The sequence below is a fragment of the Typha latifolia genome, chromosome 11, assembly GCF_019914945.1.
Source record: "Typha latifolia isolate L0001 chromosome 11, TyphaL0001v2, whole genome shotgun sequence".
Lineage (NCBI taxonomy): Eukaryota > Viridiplantae > Streptophyta > Magnoliopsida > Poales > Typhaceae > Typha > Typha latifolia.
In genome coordinates this window covers 10,071,559-10,089,454 of record NC_133096.1, presented here as the reverse complement: position 1 = coordinate 10,089,454, position 17,896 = coordinate 10,071,559, and the positions used below count along the sequence as shown (strand labels likewise).

Here is a 17,896-nt window from a genome sequence, read left to right as displayed (position 1 = left end):
AACCAGTCGATATGGACGTCCTTCCATTCTGTCAGAGAGACAAAAGGAAGAGATCGGCATACTGTTACTGCAATAATGTAGCAGAGATATAAGTCCTTGCTACCTCGCAAACACTAGTAAGACAGGTTCCATGGTTCCACAATGTTTCATTATAATCATTATAACAGTCTTAGACTCTCAGCTGAATCATAAACAGCTTAATTATTTCGAAATACGGTTCTCACTTCTCACCACACAATTATTACAATACACAAACATCACACACTGCATACCGCAATCAAGCCAACATATTGAACAAATTCAACTCATACTTGATGGAATGAACATGGGATCAGCTTATCTTGCGGCTGGATCAAATATGGTTGATTTTTTCATGAACGCCATGCTTTGACTTTCAGTAGTCATGCTCTTGCTCTTTTCAGAAGTCTCACATTCCAAGCTCTCCCTTAGCTGTGTAACAACTTCAGCCATCTTTGGTCTTTGATCAACATCTCTTGCCATGCATCTCATTGCTAGCTCTAAGACCTTCCAGACAGATTCAGTGTTGTACATCCCTTGCAGCTTTGGATCGACAATTGCATTGATATCCCCTGCCTCAAAACTCAGTTGAACACGTTCAATTAGCTGAACATCCCTGTCATGCCTAACAGGAGGTTCTCCTGTGATAATTTCCAATAGAACCACTCCGAAGCTGTACACATCAGTCTTCTCATTGAATTTCCAAGTTTTCAAGCACCTTGATAAGTATAGAAGGCATCAAGGTTAGGTAGAAACAAACAATTTCAGAAGAATCGTGATATCTCATTGAATTTGGAGAAATTTGTGTCTTTTCCTTTGTTTATCATGAGATCTTCTACCAAGCAATACTCTTGGCACAGCTTATGTATTTTTTAAGTTGTGTTTGGAGGCAATATTAAGTCATATCATTTCACATCTTGAATAGAATCCCCTCCTTTTAGCAGCAACATAACCCAAACCATCGAAATTCTACTGCATAAAGGATAAAAAGGCATGGAAACATACATTGGATCAATGTAGCCTAGGGAGAAAGCAGGTGCTGTCATTGAAACGTGACTTTGTAAATCACTGTGGAAGGCCTTCGAGAGCCCAAAATCAGATATCTTAGCCTCCAAATTTTGGCCCAAAAGAATGTTGCTGGTCTTAATATCTCTGTGGATTATTGGCATTGGGCATCCATTGTACAGATAGTCCAGGCCTAATACAAAGACCATCTAATGAGAAAAGTAAAAGTTAAGGACTCTTAGCTTTAACACATTCGAGAAAAAAGGACAAGAAAGATGCATTATATGGCCCCAAAACCTTGCGCTGCATCAATTATTATTTGGAGTCGCTCTGCCCAATTCAAGACTCTACCAATGCCAGCTTTTCCTTCAAAGATCATAAAAGAATCCATTAGTAATGCTTGCTATGCGAATGTAGAAACTTTTATGCATAATACGCTTGTCAAAACGCAATGACATCCAACAACTAATACTTTCCAAGCAACGAAACTAACTAATATGATATCTATGTTTTTGTGTGCAACAGATGAACTATCTTTTTTTATTCCTGATGCACCAAAACGCTACATGCTTTATGTAGTAATTCAAAATTTATCTTATTCTGATTTCTAATTTAGCCAACAAAATGTGTGGGATATGCAAATTTGATAAATTTCCAATATTGTCACTCCATATGTAAAATCTTCATAAGAGCCTAAATTTTAGTATAAATTTCCAATGATGTGCTATTAGCCTGCTCCAGTTCCCTTACGGAACTTCTGTTTTGGGTTAGCCATGCACTTCATGTTTCTAGAGATTCACATGAGATCATCAAATGATACAAGTCTTGGATAGGAATCTACAATGCACTAGAACGCCACACTATTTAGAGTACACCATTTAGAGTAGGAAGTAGAAAGACATTGTAAGGAGCACCACCTTGTGCGGTAGAGGGTTGTCAATACTCATGCTTTCATTTTTGGTGATTGTAAAGACAGTACATAAGGCTCATGATTCAGGCAAGGAAGGATGCATCTAGTGGTTATATAATTGATGGAGATCGCATACCCAAAATTATTTAGAAGGGAAAATAAAGTTCAATCAATCCAAGAATGAAGAAAAGAAAAGAAGAATAGGAGCAATCTCAAGCATATCCAAAGCCTAGCAAATTATATCAGAACTACTATTCCAGAAACAATCCTTTTGATTGCAGAATCACCAGACAACCTGATCATTCAGCCGATTAATAAAAAGATAACTCTCATGGTGCAGTGAAATCTTCTAATCAGATTTGATGTTCGATGTTCTATAAAGTCAGCTAGGAAAAGAAAAACTAGAGAACTAGACTAGTGCATAATAAGTAAAAACTGAACATTTTTTATTTCTTTCAATTTTCATGTTGTTTTGCAAATACCTATCAATTTACTACATAAGAGCCTGCATACTACATATGCACTATGCAGTCCATTGATTGGCTGCACAAGGATTTCTCCTTTAGAACATTGTCTATTAGACAAGAAAACAAAGATGAAAAGATGATATTTACCATTTTCCACAAAAAAGGAGAAAAGAATGACATACCCTTGGGGAGAAATCACCAAAAAGAGCAATTTACCCACTAGAAGAAAACACTAAGCTTTAATCTAGATATGCACTACATGATAGATTTAGATAGCTGTAAAGTTACTTCACCAACCTCGTAAATGATCATCAAGGCTTCCAAGAGGCATATACTCATAAACGATAGCCATTTGACCACTATCCATGCAGTAGCCAACTAAAGAAACTAGGTTCTTGTGACGAACACTTGACAAATTCTCAACCTACATAACATTTTCAAAATATTAACAAGAATGATTTGCATCATAGCATTATGATGAGTCAACCAAGTACTTTATTCTGCTCAAAGAAATAATAAAAAATTTAAGGGAAAATAATATTTTAATGCACTGCGATTAGAAACTTAGACCTAAATTCGGTTCACCCATATAATTTTATTTATGTCAATTTATCTTTTCTTTAGTCTAGACTAAAGTGCAACCGTTACTATTTTAATATATTTAACCAAAATATATGTTGAATTTGAAAATCCTCGCTAGAAACAAAATTATAGAGAATTAAATAAGTTTTCCTATGCATCTAAAGATAATACCAATTAAATTTTAGATAATAAAGATATGACGAATATATTAAGTAGATGTATGTTTTTAATTTATCTTTGTCAACTAAAATTCAATTTCAATATTATTTTAATATGTTGAGAATATATTCAATCATTTACAACTTTGTCTCTAACGAGTATCTTTGAACTCAACTTATGGTATGATGATATATGATAAAAAAAAACGCTCAGTTAAGAAAAGTGCATTCAGGTATAAGTGAAAGAAGTGAATTCTAACCTAACCAGTAAAATATGATTTTCCCAAAATTTAAAGACACATTAAGGTAGTTTGAAGCTTGAGACAAGAGAATACAAGGACAATTTTATCTTTTTCTATAAACAATCACGAAGTAGTTGTTTTATTTTGTAATGATAAGCAATTTTCTTGATAAAAGCACATATGTCACACAATCATAACAATCCCTGATGAAGAACTGAATTCTAGGTTGAAATTTTAAAAGTCCAATTAGTAGTAAAAGTGTTGTTTTTTTTTGAGAGAGAGAGAGAGAGCAAGCTAGGAATTTCCAGAAACGACCATTAGAGGTCTGAAAAGTGTAATAGCCAATGGATTTGTTAAGAAAAGAATATATAAAGAAACTTCTTTGGGCAGGTTGGCTTTTTTATCCTCTTTCTAATCTCCTCTTATTCCCTCTGCATCTTCTACGCCCATACTCTCTATAGTCTATACACCTATACTTGATTGTGCACAATTGCTCACAGGACAACTACATTTTTCTACATCACTCGCAAGGCAGATATTGTTCAGTGCTGCAGTCAATGTTTTATTGCAAGTTCAATGTCTTAATTATCCATCTATAGCAAATTGAGTACCTATGTACCCTTTTTCTACATCACTCCCAAGGCAGATATTGTTCAGTGCCGCAGTCAATGTTTTATTGCAAGTTCAATGTCTTAATTATCCATCTATAGCAAATTGAGTGCCTATGTACCCTTTTATTTTTTGAGAATGTTAAGCACCTTTATTTCTTTAGTATTTCAACTCCTATTGTTATGCTCTGCCTAAGGACCCAATATTCAAATAACAGAAGCCTGACAAGATACAAAATCTGTTACCTCAGCCAAAAACAAATTAGGTGCTTGTTTTGAGGAGAGAGAGCATATCTTGACAGCAACCTCGGTGCCATCTTCTAGTGAACCATGAAAGACAGTCCCAAATCCTCCTTTTCCAATGGTACGTGAGAATTTCTTAGTTATGTTCTCCAATTCCGCATACATGAATTGACGACTCCCAAAATGCAGTTGATTGTCTTTATGATCTACACTGGATTGGTGACTTGTGTATTGCAGCTGACTGCCTCCAAGATCCACATTGAATTGCCAGCTCTCAGATAGCGGCTGAACCACTTCATGGTTGATAGCTGGAATAATACAGTACATAACATAATAAGTTTGAATATTGGTACTAAAGCAAACTAAGCATTAATGTAGATGCAATCTTTGCTGTTAGAAAACTACCTTGGGTCTTTCTTCTAATTCTCCACAAAATAAGTACCACCACCACTAGCAACAGAAAAGCAGGAACAACTGAAAGAACAATAACTATAGGTGCAGTTATCTTCTTATTTGTAGCAGTAGTAGAGTTGCTGCTGGGAGTAGAATTTCCACCAGGAGTAGGATTGCTACCATCACACGTGTCAGTATTGTTGTCAAATCTAGCATCAGTAAAAATTTATGAAATATTAGCAGTAGTTTGAGCTCAAGAAGAATAATAGAAATTTCAGAGTGCTCCATGAGTAAGCTTTTAATATACTTCAACTCATGTTACGACTTACAAGAACAAAGACTCCATCTTATTGCTGACAAGAACACTTGTTTCAGAATGTAAAAAGACGCTGTCACATTACTACGAAGTTGAATCCATCTTATGAGTCTAATGTGCATGAAACACTCCTACCTTAACCATTCTCGAAAGTAATATTTTTCTTTGAATTTACAGTAGAACCAATTACAAGAACAATTAAGCACCAAATTACTGTAGCTGCCTAACAATTTGCAATTCCAAACAAGAAAAACAAACCTTTCATTTTCAAGTTTCACATGATCTCTGTTCTTGCAAAATAAACATTTCTCAATTGGATTTCAGTTTGCTTTAAAGTAGATCAGGAGGATCCATCATGATTCATGGCAGCATGAATTTTGTTTATCTTTGTTAGGTTTTTAATATTCACAAATGTGTATAAAATAATCTAAGTGTTTTTATATATATTTATGAACATATTCACTTAAGCAAAGAGTTGAAATCATTACCTATGATTTAGATACATATGTATGTCTAAATTTTTTTTTTCCATTCTTGAAAGTTACATCTACTTATAATGCTTTTTTATTATGAGATTATATTCACTATCTCCATCCTTTCTCGTCTCAATCTTACCTCTTCTTGTACACACATGGCTAATAGTTCGTTAACTGACCTAATTTTATTATCTGTGTTATAAGAGGGTCTGTATTAAATTATCAAAGAGTTAAAGATGAAGTGCACCAAGATAAGTCCAACTTAGTCTAGTATGTTATATGAGAAGCTACGTATCGCATCTCTATAATATGTTTACAAATAGAACCAAAACCAATACATTTCATGGAGAATAATTTATCCATTAAGGTGAGGGAAAATGCTTTATTTAAATTTACAAATTGCTCTTTAAATTGTTCAATTAAGATAGGGTTTTTTCACACTTAGAGACAGATCATCAAATATAATCTTTCTTATGAACACTTTCAAATTTTCAATTATTGAAGACTGTCGATTAGAGCATTCTCATTTTTTGCGAGAAGCTTAATTGCATGCAACACCTGCAAAGTTGTATGTTGTTTGTACTGGCATTTAAAAGTAAACCATTGGATGTTACACCTTTCAAAGGCTGACTAAAGTTGTCCTAATTAAAATACCTGTGGACAAATAACTATCCACTTTTTTTCCATAAATTAGAATATAAGAGCTAATATACTACAGAGTGCTGCCACAGAAATTTGATCAGAAACAAACCTCAATATAAGTGAACCTTCCTTTGATTTTTCAACTAGGCCTTCAGGGACTTGTGTGATGCAATTTCCAGTCAGATTTCTGTACAAAGACAGATTGCATCAAGGACCTAAAAGTATTCATTGAAAATAATCAGAATAGCAGACCTAATGCTAACACTTACAGGACCCCAAGATATGGCATCCCTGCCAGAGAATTAGGTATTCTTCCACTTAAGTTGTTGTAAGACAAATCCCTAAAATAAAATAGAAAGACTGGATTTGACTTTAGAAGTTACTTTTCTAACACTATGCTGCTGAATTTCGGTAGATTTCCTACTTACAGGACCCGGATTTCTGTAAGCTCAGAAAAGAAATAGGACACTTCGCCAACCAATCCACTGGAGGATAAGTTTCTGCAGCACAGTTGAATCCGTTAGAATATCCTTTCATCAATAGTTTCCAACAAAAACATGACTCTTAAAGGAATTTGTATTAGTTCTCTTTCTTGGATACTCACATAGCTGTAATCCTTAGTTCACCACCTTCCTCAGTAATTTTTCTACAGCTCAGACCAGCCCAAGGAAAGCTTACTGGAACACAAGGATCACCCACCCAATTTTTATTCATCGTTTTATACGCTTCCTTGATTTTCAAGATGGCTTCAACTGGTGCCACAAAAATTGAAGTGGACTTGAGATAACATTAAGTTATCATTGTAGGATAACAAACATGCAAAAATTTAACAAGGCATGTGATGAAATAGAGATTAGATTGTATCCAGAGTAAGTCCAGAAACTTCTCGGCAAGCAACTTCCTTCTAGGGTTTATTTGCATCCATGGTTTCAGAGTCCAACTGCAGTAATAATTGTTCTATTTTGAGGAAGTAAACCCTAAAATGGTTTCATAATAACTTTAGGGTACTTTTGAGATAACAAAATGGTTATAATTGATGCCATATAGATCTTTACTAAATCTGACTTTAAAACATTTTCTTTTTCATATTCATTAAAGTTCAAGGAATTGCACTGACATGGTTTGAAATATCACAATTCAGCAGTTCCCAACAGCAGATACCAGGAAACAAGTACACCCAGTTTAATGAATTCCAATTTTAGGGGTTTTGAAACAGGGTGGAATTGAAAGTTAAAACTAAAAATAAATAAAAATTACATTTTTTTGGGCTTGACAAGAAATGTTAACGTCTCACAATGCACAATAAGTAGAAGCAGAAAAGGAAATTCAAAAGGGCTTCAAGAGGTAAATAACGTCCGCGATGTTTGGAACTTGTGGATACGAGAGACATTTAAGGGGGCTTAAAGAAGTAACATACCGTCCGCGAGGTTAGATTGTCTGCCAAAACTTTGTGATATGCCAGAATAGATCTCCAGCGCATTGAGGATGGGAGGACGAGTGGCCCTTTTGCTCGCATTTAAACTGAATAGATACTGAGAGAGTACGACTTGTGGATGATATACGGAGCCAGACTTGAGGTAGATTGGCGCATAGTTTGCGGTGTAGTTTCCACTGAAGCCATCGAGGTAGACATCGACCTCCCTCACGTCCTTTTCCGGGAGGAGTTCGAGCTCAGAAAAATGAAGGATCACAAAGTAAGCAATATGGGAGGCGGGGTTCACGTAGAATTGTATGCTGTCGTTGACACCAGCGGACACGGAGGCGGTCTGGAGCACGACAGACGGGACCTCGAACTGGTCAAATTGGCCGTGCTTCACTGTCTTGTCGGTAGACAACTCGTGGAGGGTAATGTTCATAGGCTCCCAGATGCGGTCGTACGGGTCGTCGGGAAATCTGTGAATTAAGTCATATTACAAGTAATTGTATTGGAGAACTGGAGAAAGACAAAGAAGACACGTTGAATTAATGCTTTTAATCTATCTCTCACCGAATTATCTTATCGCCGCTTGCTCCCAAGTTGCGCCGCATAAACAATTTGATAAAATTGCCATAATCAGGTAAATCACCGGGAAAGAGTGTGTTCTTCAATAGCCTCATCTCCAACAAAGATATGAAAGGAGTCGAAGAAGAATCGCTTCTTATCAGACAAACTGGCAACAACGGATGATAGGCCGAGATGGCCGTTATAGCTTCGTATGTGACAGGAATAGATGGATCGGAGATGTTCACTGTCTTCCAAAAACCGCTCCCTATATAGAGATCGAATAAGAGTGGGCTGTTATCCCACCCACTATTCTTTCCATCGTAGTTTCCATAGAAGAAGCTTGCTCTTAAAAGATATTTATTATCCAGGATTGCTGGCTTTAAAGAGTAACAATTTCGATCTCCGTCAGGAAAGCTTCTCACAGTTGAATACTGCTTGGGAAGCGAGGAGTTCAAATAATTCGTCGACGAAACATTGTATTTTACTCCAGTTTCTATAAATTGATCATCTGTGATGTAGGGTATTCCTGTGATGCTGTCCGTGGAATTAGCAGTGGCGCCACAGTCTATGCTGATGAAACCTACGTTAAGATTAAGGTAAAAGAGGAATCATCAATTCGTAATGACACCTACATATATAGAAGAACTCAAAAGAAAACTAAGGCAATAATGTGAAGTAGAAGTAGAATCATAGAATCCGATCTAAACTTGACGATAATGTTGCATGCAAGAATCAAAAGGCATTGCATCAACGAGGACTAGAAGAAGCTTTTAGGAAGAACATAAGTAACCTACCGTCGGAGGTAGGAGTCTGGCCATTAACTTGAACTGCTGCAATTAAGACGCCTAGGAGAAGAGATCTGCACCATAGCATCATCTTCTTCTCCAAATTCAGATACCCCATTGCAACCTAAACCATTAGTTCTTCCTCCCACTTCAACTTTATTTTTCCATGCACCTTACATGATTCAGATGGTCAGGTCCCTGACTGTGATCAAAACATGTTAACTCTTAAATTATCATCCTATTTGTTAATTGCGTAAATTTTGTGCAGTCCCGCCCACAGAACAGCATCGCAACACACAACACAACGACCTCTTAGTTGCCACCACATCTAACCTTTCTCAGCTTCATGTCAACAGTTTAATAAAGATCAAACAGGGGGCTTGTTAAATTCTATGAAAAGTTTGCATATATATATATATATATATATATATATATATATATATATATATATAAATTCTAACCAATAATAAAGAACATCAAAAAGCATCGTAGTTGAAATAGAATATGTTGTGTCTAGTTTCAACTGAAATATTAGAATAACTGAAAAAACCTTCAAACGTTTAGTAAGTAGGTACTCTAATTCCATTAGGGACTTGTTATAAGGGGAAGCTGGATTCAATAATTTGAAACTGGAAAGGTGTTGGAAAAACCTATTATTGTATTGCTATTGGTCATGCCGAAGAAGGTACTGCCATCTTGTCCTTTGGATAATGTTTAGTCAAACAGATGGGAATGGAAAGCAACTCAAGAAACAGAGGTGCTTCTTATATCTGTTGATTCTTGGTGCAATCTGGAGCTGAGATACTATTGGACTTCCATATCTCATATAAGCCACTACAATAATCTAAGAAGTTTCAAACTTAGATAACCACTTGCTAATTATCTCATACTCTTTGATATTAAAATGAATTTGATATCTCCTAAGCCACTACAATAATCTAATAACTTCTTCAATAATCTAATAACTTCTTCGATATTAAAATCATATACTAAGCCACTACAATAATCTAATAACTTCTTCAATAATCTAATAACTTCTTCGATATCTCCTACAAGCCACCACAATAATATAACAATTTCTTTGATATCTCCTGTTTGCCGCTACAATAATCTAACAACTTCGTGCCATACTATTTAAATCTTGTACATTCTTCTTTTTTTACTTTCGAGTGCGGAATACTATTTGGCAGCCACACAATGGGCTGACGACTGAGAACCGTCGGAGGAAAGAGAAAGAAAGCAAACGAAGACAGACCTGAGTGACGTGTGTTAAACATATGAATCACCCTACACAGTGGAGATTAATCTACATGATCTTCTTAAATCCGGCAACCTCATCAGGTGAATGCAGACGGCAGTGCATCGGCCGTGTCAGCCTCATTTTTCTCAGATTTTTCTATTGAACATTCTATATATTGATGCCATTAGGGGTATAATTGTGTAAGGAATGCCAACATTCATCAGGCATCTTTAGAAATATCCTGCTGATTTGATGCCCTTCAATGTATAGAAGAATCTATCTTCTATACAAATTAATTGGACAACAGGACGACTCAAGATCTATGCAGAACACAGATGGTGAACCTGGGAAAAGCTCAGCTTGTGCTCAGATTTGTTTTACAGAAAACCACGTCGAGTATGGATTTTACATCTAAGTTTTCCAAATGTGCGGTTGAAAGGACTTTCAATAATTTCTGATCTGGCTCTCCGCTTTGCCAACTCAAGTGGCTCCAGCCAGGCCAGTCAATATGGGCTTCCTTCTACTGAACAAATAGTCTGTGCGACAAAATAAAGAAATTGGCATACTATTATTCTGAAGTATGGTTCTCGCTGCACAATTATTGCAATACAATAGACATCACAACGTTGCATACCACACTCAAAGCCACAAAACTACATATTCAATCGAACAAATTCAACTCACACTCGATGGAACGAAGCTGGGATCAACTTATCTTGCAGATGGACCAAATGTGGTTGATTCTTTCATGAATGGCATGCCTTGGCTTTCAGTAGTCATGCTCTTGCTCCTTTCAGTAGTTTCACGTTCCAAGCTCTCCCTCAGTTGCATCACAACTTCAGGCATCTTTGGTCTGTGATCAACGTCCAATGTGGTGCAATTCATTGCTAGCTCTGTGACCTTCCAGACAGATTCAGTGTCGTACATCCCTTGCAACCTTGCATCGACTATTGCATTAATATCCCCTGCCTCAAAACTCAGCTGAACATTTTCAATTATCTGAACATCCCTGTCATGCCGAATAGGAGGTTCTCCTGTGATAAGTTCCAAAAGAACCACACCAAAGCTGTACACATCAGTCTTCTCATTGAATTTCCAAGTTTCCAAGCACCTTCATAAGCATGGAAAAGCATCAAGGTTAGGTAGTCACAAACAAATTTAAAAGAATCATGATATCCTATATGTGAATTTGGAGAAACTTGTTTTTCTTTCCTTCATTTACCATGAGATTTTCTATCAAGTAATATTGTTTCTGAACAAAGCATGTATATTTTAAAGATTGTGGTTTGGAGGCAATATTAAGTCAAATCATTTCCCATCTTGACTAGAGGATTAAAAATGAGAATTCCCGAACCATTGACTTCTTCAATGTAAAGGAAAAAAAAAAGAAGGCACAGAAACATACATAGGATCAATGTAGCCTGGACTGAAAGCAAGCGCTGTCATTGAAACATGTGTTTGTAAATCACTGTGGAAGGCCTTAGCTAACCCAAAATCAGATACCTTAACCTCCAGATTTTGGCCCAAAAGAATGTTGCTGGTCTTTATGTCTCTGTGAATTATTGGCATCGGCATTCCATTGTGCAGGTAGTCCAGGCCTATATCAAGTCAAAGACCAACTCACGACTAAAGGAAAAGTTAAAGGATTGTTTAGCTTAATACATAAGAGAGCGGGCAAGAAAGATGCATTATATGGCCCCAAAACCTTGTGCAGTGTCAACTGCTATTTGGAGTCGCTCTGGCCAACTTAAGGCTCTAGCATTGCCAGCTTTTCCTTTAAAGATCATAAAAAGATCCATTAGTAATGCTTACTATGCAAATGCAGAAACTTTTATGCATAATACACTCGTCAGAGCTCCTTGCAATGACATCCAACTATTAATACTTTCCAAGCAATAACTATCTGATATGTGAAATCTATGTGTTCCTCTGGAACAACTATCTTTTTCGATTCCTGCCACAACAAGAAAAGATGCATGCATGCTTTACGTAGGAATCCACAGTTCACCTGACTCTGTTTCCTAATTTAGCCAACAAAATGTTCTCTGCTAGGAATAATGCAAAATTTATAAATTTGAAATCGCCGGTCCATATGTAAAATTTTCATAAGAGCCTGAATTTCAGTAATAATTAAAAAGAGAACTATGCTTGACAAATGATATCATTATGTTAGCAAGAATTACCTCTATTTTAACAGCGCATCAGATGTGCTATGTATGCAGTAATTCTATCATTAATGAGATCCTCATACCCAAAATTAGTTAAAAGGGCAAGTCAAGCCAAATCTATCCAAGAATTGAAGTAAACAAAAGTAGGATAAGAGCAATATTCAATATAACTGAAGCCTAGCAAATTATATCTGAACTACTTGTTCAGAAATAATTCTTTTGATTGCAGAATCACCCAACAATCCGATCATTCTGCTAATTAATTTAAACAGAAAAATCTCATATTGCAGTGAAATCTTCTAATCTGATTTGATGTTCAATATTTTATAACCTATACAGTTAGCTAGGAAAGAAAACTACAGAACTAGGCTAGTGCAAAAGTGAGAACCAACAACATTTTTTATTTCTTTCAATTTTCAAGTTGTTTTGCAAATACTTATCAATTTCTGTGCTTTTAAATATCAAACACATATGCATCCCCATATGTATCAGTGTCTACATATATGCTATGCAGTTCACTGACCGATTAAAGAATGATTTCACCTTTTGGAACATTGTATATTAGAAAAGGAAACAAAGATGAAAAGATTATATTGGCTAGATCTGTGTGACCATTTTCTACAAAAGAGGAGAAAAGAATGATTAACCCATAGGGAGAAATAATCAAAGAGCAATTACCAACTAGAAGCAAACTAAGCATTAAGCTAGATATGAACTATCTGATATATTTATATAGCTGTTAAATTACTTGCTAACCAACCTCTCAAATGATCTTCAAGGCTTCCAAGAGGCATATACTCATAAATGACTGCCATTCGACCTCTATCCATGCAGTAGCCAACCAAAGTAACTAGGTTCTTGTGATGAACCCTTGACAAATTCTCAATCTACATTACATAGTTCAAAATATTATCAAGGAGCTTGAGACAAGAGAAAAGAAGGAAAATTATAAGCAACTCTCTTCATAAAAGCATATGTCACACAATCACAACAATCCCTGAAGAAGAATTGAATTCTAGGTTGAAGTTTAAAAAATCCAATTAGAAGTAAAAGCTTCTATTCAAGGGCTGAAAATTCTAATAGATGAATTGGTTAGGAGAAAGGAAGTAAAGAAGCTTCTTTGGCCAGGTTGACCTTTTATCCTCTTTCTAATCTCCTCTTATTCCCTCTACATCTTTTATATCTATACTCTCTAATCTCTATAGCCTATTCATCTCTACTTGACTGTGCAAAATTGCATCATATGACCCCAACTTTGTTTTACATTAGATACCTTTCAGTGGCATGGCCAATGTTTTATTGCAGATTCAATGTCATCATCCATCTATAGCAAATCGAGTGTCTATGCACCCTTCTATTTCTTGGGAATGTTAAGCACCTTTATTTTCTTTAGCATTCTAACCCCTATCAATATACTGTGCCTAAAGACCTGATATTCAAATACTAGAAGCCTGACAAGATACAAAATCGGTTACCTCAGCCAAAAACAGATTAGGTGCTTGTTCTGATGATAGAGAGCATATCTTGACAGCAACCTCCATTCCATCTTCCACAGAACCATGAAAAACAGTCCCAAATCCTCCTTTTCCAAGGGTATGTGAAAATTTCTTAGTTATATTTTCCAATTCCGTATACATGAATTGACGACTCTCAAATGGCAGTTTATTATCTTTATGTTCCACATCAGATCGCGTACGCTTGCCAGCTGGAATAATAGATAGTCATAACATAATCATAACATATAAGTTCTAATTTTGGTATTCAAGTAAAAGTAAGCATTAAATAGGAGCAACAATTGCTGTTACAAAACTACCTTGGGTCTTTCTTTTAATTCTCCAAAAAATAAGTACCACCACCACTAGCAACAGAATGGCAGGAACAACTGAAAGAACTACAATAACAGGTGTACTTATCTTCTTCTTCGTAATAGTAGTAGAATTGTTACTGGGAGTAGGGTTTCCACCAGGGGTAGGGTTGCTACCACATGTGTTTGTATTGTTGTCAAATCTAGCATCAGAAAAATTTATGTAATATTAGCAGTAATTTGAGCTCAAGAATAATAATGGAACTTTTAGGGTGCCCCATGAATAATCTTTTAATATACTTCAACTCACATTACGAATTATAAGAAAAAAGAGAGAGAGAGAGAAGATTCCGCCTTATTGTTGACAGAAACACTTGTTTCATCTTGTAAATCAATAACATGATGTTGAATCCATCTTATGTACCTAATGTGCATGAAACACTCCTACCTCAACCATTCTGAAAACTAATTCCTTTAATTTGAATTTACAGTATAACCAATTACAAGTATGATTAAGCACCAAATAGTGTAGTTGCCTAACAATTTGCAATTCCAAACAAGAAAAAAAGAAAACTTTTCATTTTCAAGATTCAACTATTTCAGAAAATGTAACAATAATATGATAGATTCATAGTATCCTACAATCCTTATAGTTGTAAAAAGGAAGAAAAGTAGAAAAGTATACTTTTAAGATGGTCATATTAAAATTTAAAATTTCCTTCTCCACATCATGATATATAGCATATTATTATCCTATTTCAGAATGAATTGGAACACTGAAAAAAATATTCAATTCTTTTGGAGAAAAGTATACAATATAGTCAATTAGATCTTCAAAAAATTAAGGATATACTTAGACTTATTCCGGAGAAGCTTAATTGAATACAACACCTGCGAAGCAATGCGTTGTTTGTTTTGGCATTTAAAAGTAATCTGCAGATGTTACACTTCTCAAAGATTGACTACGCTTGTGCTACTTAAAAGAATCTGCAGATAAATAACTATTTGTTTTTTTTTTCATAAATTAGAATAACAGAGCTAACAAATAACTTTATCCATAAGGTGATCTTGAACGGTTATATTACAGAGTGTCCACAAAGAATTTGAAACAAATCTGGGGCTGTTTTAGTTCATTAGAATATAGAATTCGTGGAGATTTTTCTCGAAAGTAATTGAACCACGACAAGCTTTTTTACTACTATAATTTGTAAAACAGTAGAAAGATTTGATTAGAAACAAACCTTAATATAAGTGAACCATCTTTTGATTTTTCAAGTAAGCCTTTAGGGACTTCTGTGATGCAGTTTCCAGTTAGATTTCTGTACAGAGGCAGATTGCATCAAGGACCTAAAAATATTCATTGAAACTAATCAGAACAGTAGATCTGATGCTAACACTTACAGGACCCCGAGATGCGGCATCATTGCCAGAGAATCAGGTATTTTTCCACTTAAATTGTTGTAAGACAAATCCCTAAAATAAAATAGCAAAACTGGATATGACTTTAGATGTTCCTTGTACTTTGTAACACTATTCTGCCGAATTTCGGCACATTTCCTACTTACAGGAACAGGACTTTGGAGAGACTGGAAAAGGAAGTGGACACCGGACCAACCAATCCACTGGAGGATAGGTTTCTGCAGCACAGTTGAATCAATTAGGATATCGTTTCATATACAATTTCCAACAAAAACATGACTTTTAAGGGAATTTGCATGAGTTCTCTTTCTTGGATACGCACATAGCTGTAATCCTTGATTCATGATCATTATTGGCGATACAACTCAGACCATCCCAAGTATAATTTTCTGGAAGACATGGATCACCCACCCAATTTTTCTTCAATTTATACGCGTTCTTGATTTTCAACATGGCTTCAACTGGTGCCGCAAAATGAAACAGAATAGAGATGACGTTGAATTATCATTGTCGCACAACAGACCAAATGCAGCAATTCGAAGAGAAGAAGTGTTCTATTTTGAGGAAGTGAACCTAAATTGGTTTCTATATTTATTAAAGTTGAAGGAAATGCACTGATATCAATTGAGATCTGAGAACTTAAAAAAAAAGGTGCATTTTTTAGCTTGACATTTTTTTTTATGTGACATCATACACAATAAGTAGAAGCAAAAAAATGGAAATTCAAAGTGCTTCAAGAAGTAACATACCGTCCCCGACGTTAGTCCTTGTGCGACCTCTTTGTGCGAGAGTATAGATCTCAAACGCATTGAGAAGGGGAGGACGAGTGGCTCTCTTGGTCGCATTTAAAATGGACACATTCTGAGAGGGTAATGGGAAATGAGGCCCATGTACAAAGCCCGACTTGAGGTAGGTTGGCGTATAGTTTAACCTGTACATGTAGTCATCGATGTAGACATTGAACTCCCTCACGTCCTTCTTTGGGAGGAGTTCGAGCTCAGAGAAATGAAAGACGAAATAGTATAACATATCGGATTTGAAGTCCCAGTGCCACCGGAACCTTATGCTGTCGTTGACGCTAGCCGACACGGAGGCGGTCTGGAGCACGACGGAAGGGACCTCGAACTCGTCAATACTTTTGTTACGCTCGACTGCCTTGGTAGTGGATAACTCGTGGAGGGTAATGTTCATAGGCTCCCAGATGCGGTCGTACGGGTCGTCGGGATATCTATAAACTCATATTTAATATGCATTGTATTAAGGAAGATGGAAGACATGTTCAATGCTATCTAGTCTTAATCTCTCTCACCGAATTATCTTATCGCCCCTTGCTCCCAAGTTGCGCCGCATCACTGATACGGGATTACCGAAGAAACTTTGCCTAAAGGTGGAAAAGAATGTCTCCTTCATTGGCCTCAGCTCCAACGAAGATATGAAAGGAGTCGAAGAAGAGCCGGTTCTTATCAGACAAACTGATACCCAATTATTGGCTGCGATGAAAGCTATAATTTCGTATGTGAAAGGAGTGGATGGATCGGAGATGTTCACCGTGCCCCAAGGATCCATCCTTATATGGAGATCGAATAGGAGTGGGCTATTCTTTTGCACACTATTTTTTCCATCGTAGTTTCCATACATAAAGGTTGCTCTTATAAGATAATTATTATCTTGGTTTGTTCGTGTTAAGGTGTAACAATTCCGATCTCCCTCAGGAAAGCTTCTCACAGTTGAATAATACTTCGGAAGCGAGGAGTCCAAATATTTCGAAGAAATATTGTACTTTATTCCGGTATCTATAAATTGATCATCTGCGGCATAGGTTATTCCTGTAGTGCTGTCTACGAAATTACCAGTGGCGCCACAGTCTACGCTAACAAAACCTACATAAAAGAAAGGTATATAAAAGAAAACTTGATCAATTTGTAATAAACCCTGTCTAGAAGCAACGATAATGTGAAGTAACAGTAGAATCATAGAATTTGATCTATAAACTTGATGATCTCGTTGCGTCGAAGAATTAATGAAAAGGCATTGCAACAACGAGGACTAGTAGTAGAAGCTTGAGGAAGAACGCATATATATGTAACGTACCCTCAGTACTAGGAGATTGGCTATGAACTTCAACTGCTGCAATGAAGACACCCAGGAGAAGAGATCTGTACCAGAACACCATCTTCTTCTCTAAGCTCAGATGCCCCATTGCAACCTAAGCCATTAATTCCTCCTCATGGTAACTCTTTATAGACTCCATGCATCATCCTATTACTTATATTACATAAAAAATTTCCTCTCCCACCCATAGACAAACATTTCTGAGTGCATCTCCAATACACGACGACCTCTGACCTTTGCCAGCTTCAGGTCAACGGTTTAACAAATGTCAAACAGCGGGCGCGTTAAATTCCAGGGAACTTTAAAATCATAACCTGATTTTTG

The 17,896-nt window shown here is 36.2% G+C and overlaps 2 protein-coding genes across 4 annotated transcripts; both read right to left on the bottom strand.

The window, feature by feature from the left end:
* Positions 1-12: 12 nt before the first annotated feature.
* Positions 13-9,189, bottom strand: LOC140797226 (putative leucine-rich repeat receptor-like serine/threonine-protein kinase At2g19230). 3 transcript variants are annotated; one of them, XR_012110598.1, is made up of 13 exons: positions 8,839-9,189; positions 8,048-8,624; positions 7,478-7,953; positions 6,665-6,812; positions 6,489-6,560; positions 6,330-6,401; positions 6,170-6,247; positions 4,639-4,835; positions 4,237-4,541; positions 2,698-2,824; positions 1,321-1,389; positions 1,024-1,232; positions 13-736 (listed from the first exon to the last, which is right to left on the bottom strand). XR_012110598.1 is itself a non-coding variant. In XM_073150509.1 (13 exons), exons 1-13 carry the CDS (start codon positions 8,945-8,947, stop codon positions 337-339), a joined length of 2,823 nt encoding a protein of 940 aa, XP_073006610.1. In that variant the 5' UTR covers positions 8,948-9,187; the 3' UTR covers positions 13-336. The 3 variants fall into 3 exon arrangements, 2 of the variants coding, with proteins under 2 accessions (XP_073006610.1, XP_073006611.1); XM_073150509.1 differs by having other exon boundaries at positions 1,024-1,216; positions 8,839-9,187; XM_073150510.1 differs by lacking the exon at positions 6,330-6,401 and having other exon boundaries at positions 1,024-1,216; positions 8,839-9,188.
* A 1,429-nt stretch (positions 9,190-10,618) lies between these two features.
* LOC140798265 (probable LRR receptor-like serine/threonine-protein kinase PAM74) lies at positions 10,619-17,303 on the bottom strand. The gene is made up of 12 exons (XM_073152070.1): positions 16,770-17,303; positions 16,210-16,688; positions 15,783-15,921; positions 15,607-15,678; positions 15,443-15,514; positions 15,283-15,360; positions 14,051-14,244; positions 13,713-13,942; positions 12,998-13,124; positions 11,775-11,843; positions 11,475-11,667; positions 10,619-11,180 (listed from the first exon to the last, which is right to left on the bottom strand). Exons 1-12 carry the CDS (start codon positions 17,096-17,098, stop codon positions 10,781-10,783), a joined length of 2,382 nt encoding a protein of 793 aa, XP_073008171.1. The 5' UTR covers positions 17,099-17,303; the 3' UTR covers positions 10,619-10,780.
* Positions 17,304-17,896: the final 593 nt, after the last annotated feature.

Coding starts and splice junctions, on each gene's coding strand:
- LOC140797226 (XM_073150509.1), bottom strand. CDS start 8,947: ATGGGGTATCTGAATTTGGAGAAGAAGATGATGCTATGGTGCAGATCT. Junction 6,402..6,488: donor CTTACAGAAATCCGGGTCCT/GTAAGTAGGAAA, acceptor ATTTTATTTTAG/GGATTTGTCTTACAACAACT. Junction 4,836..6,169: donor GAAGGTTCACTTATATTGAG/GTTTGTTTCTGA, acceptor TACTGATGCTAG/ATTTGACAACAATACTGACA.
- LOC140798265 (XM_073152070.1), bottom strand. CDS start 17,098: ATGTATGGAAACTACGATGGAAAAAATAGTGTGCAAAAGAATAGCCCA. Junction 15,515..15,606: donor CTCTCCAAAGTCCTGTTCCT/GTAAGTAGGAAA, acceptor ATTTTATTTTAG/GGATTTGTCTTACAACAATT. Junction 13,125..13,712: donor CTAATCTGTTTTTGGCTGAG/GTAACCGATTTT, acceptor TATGTAATGTAG/ATTGAGAATTTGTCAAGGGT.